At 41.0% G+C, this 1,158-nt stretch overlaps 1 protein-coding gene across 1 annotated transcript; it reads right to left on the minus strand.

Moving 5' to 3' along the window:
* Positions 1-270: 270 nt before the first annotated feature.
* LOC146673011 (uncharacterized) lies at positions 271-821 on the minus strand. The gene is made up of 3 exons (XM_085400920.1): positions 701-821; positions 497-614; positions 271-365 (listed from the first exon to the last, which is right to left on the minus strand). Exons 1-3 carry the CDS (start codon positions 800-802, stop codon positions 271-273), a joined length of 315 nt encoding a protein of 104 aa, XP_085257046.1. The 5' UTR covers positions 803-821.
* Between the last annotated feature and the right edge of the window lie 337 nt (positions 822-1,158).

Raw genomic sequence — 1,158 nt, forward strand, 5'->3', positions numbered from 1 at the left:
AGTGATGGCAGTATACTGTGTATATTTATACTGGCAGTATGGAAAATGATCATTTGGAAATGCTTAAAATGGAAATGATCATTTACTGTGAGGTGAGGTGTGGTTGGGGTGTGGACAGTAGTTGTGCTTTTGTAACGTTGAGGTATGGACAGCTACACACTGAGGCTTTGAGCCTCAGTCCTGCCTGTTCACATTTTATTCTGTAAAAACTAAATTTTCACTGCTTTTATGACCTTTTTAGTGGGGAGAACATAGCTGGGATTTAATGATTTATCTTTTGAATCCTTTGTCCTCCACAATGCTAAATGGCTGGGAGTCCTCAATCACCATGCTAACCAGGTCTTCATCTATTTGAGATTGTTCTCCTGAGGAAAGACAATAAAGACAAAGCACAAATATAAATATCACACACGTAACTTATAACAGTTGTATAATATTGTTATATCATTTAGTAACATTACTGCATGCTATATTATCATTGCATTTGATGGCTCACCTGGTCTTGCTCCACAATCGGTGTTCCCCTTATTCTCATGCAAAGCTCTGTAGTGCCTAAGCATGGATGAGGTGTTGTTGTTATATCCCAGCTCCCTGGCACATAGCAAACACTTCACCTTGTACAAAAGTACAGACAGCTTAACATAAATTGTATTGCAGCATCAGTATTATGAAAATACATCTTCTGTAGAAATTTACATACCTTGTTGAGAGGAATAAAATCACAATGTTCCCACACAGGGGAGGACATCCTCCTCTTCTTAGCTGGCTCCATTCTCTCCTGACTTTCTCTCCTCACTCTCATAAACCTCCAAACTGTCTCCAAACTCTCACTAACAACTCTCCAGTCTGGGGGGTTTATATCGCTGTCATAGCTCGCGGCAAAGTTCGAACCACTTCATGAACCAGTCACGTGGTACAGCCGGGCAGCGAGGCTTCGGACGTCATCATTTTCAGCTCCTCCCATAAATGAAGCAAGCCTCGATACGCGCTTCGCGGAAACGCCCCCTCCATTACTCGACACAAGCTTCGAAGCCTCGATACAGAACGTCACATCACTACCGTATGCTTTTCATAAAAGTTTCACACAAGACAGATACAAACTTTATAAGATTTATATATATATTTTCCATATGGGATGAGCCTTTCTTCTTTAGAGGT

Source organism: Rhamphochromis longiceps, linkage group LG3 (genome assembly GCF_057381845.1).
Source record: "Rhamphochromis longiceps isolate RC_006_pf linkage group LG3, R_longiceps_female_GT1.1, whole genome shotgun sequence".
Classification (NCBI taxonomy): Eukaryota; Metazoa; Chordata; class Actinopteri; order Cichliformes; family Cichlidae; genus Rhamphochromis; species Rhamphochromis longiceps.

Coding starts and splice junctions, on each gene's coding strand:
- LOC146673011 (XM_085400920.1), bottom strand. CDS start 802: ATGAGAGTGAGGAGAGAAAGTCAGGAGAGAATGGAGCCAGCTAAGAAG. Junction 615..700: donor ATTTTATTCCTCTCAACAAG/GTATGTAAATTT, acceptor CTTTTGTACAAG/GTGAAGTGTTTGCTATGTGC. Junction 366..496: donor CGATTGTGGAGCAAGACCAG/GTGAGCCATCAA, acceptor GTCTTTCCTCAG/GAGAACAATCTCAAATAGAT.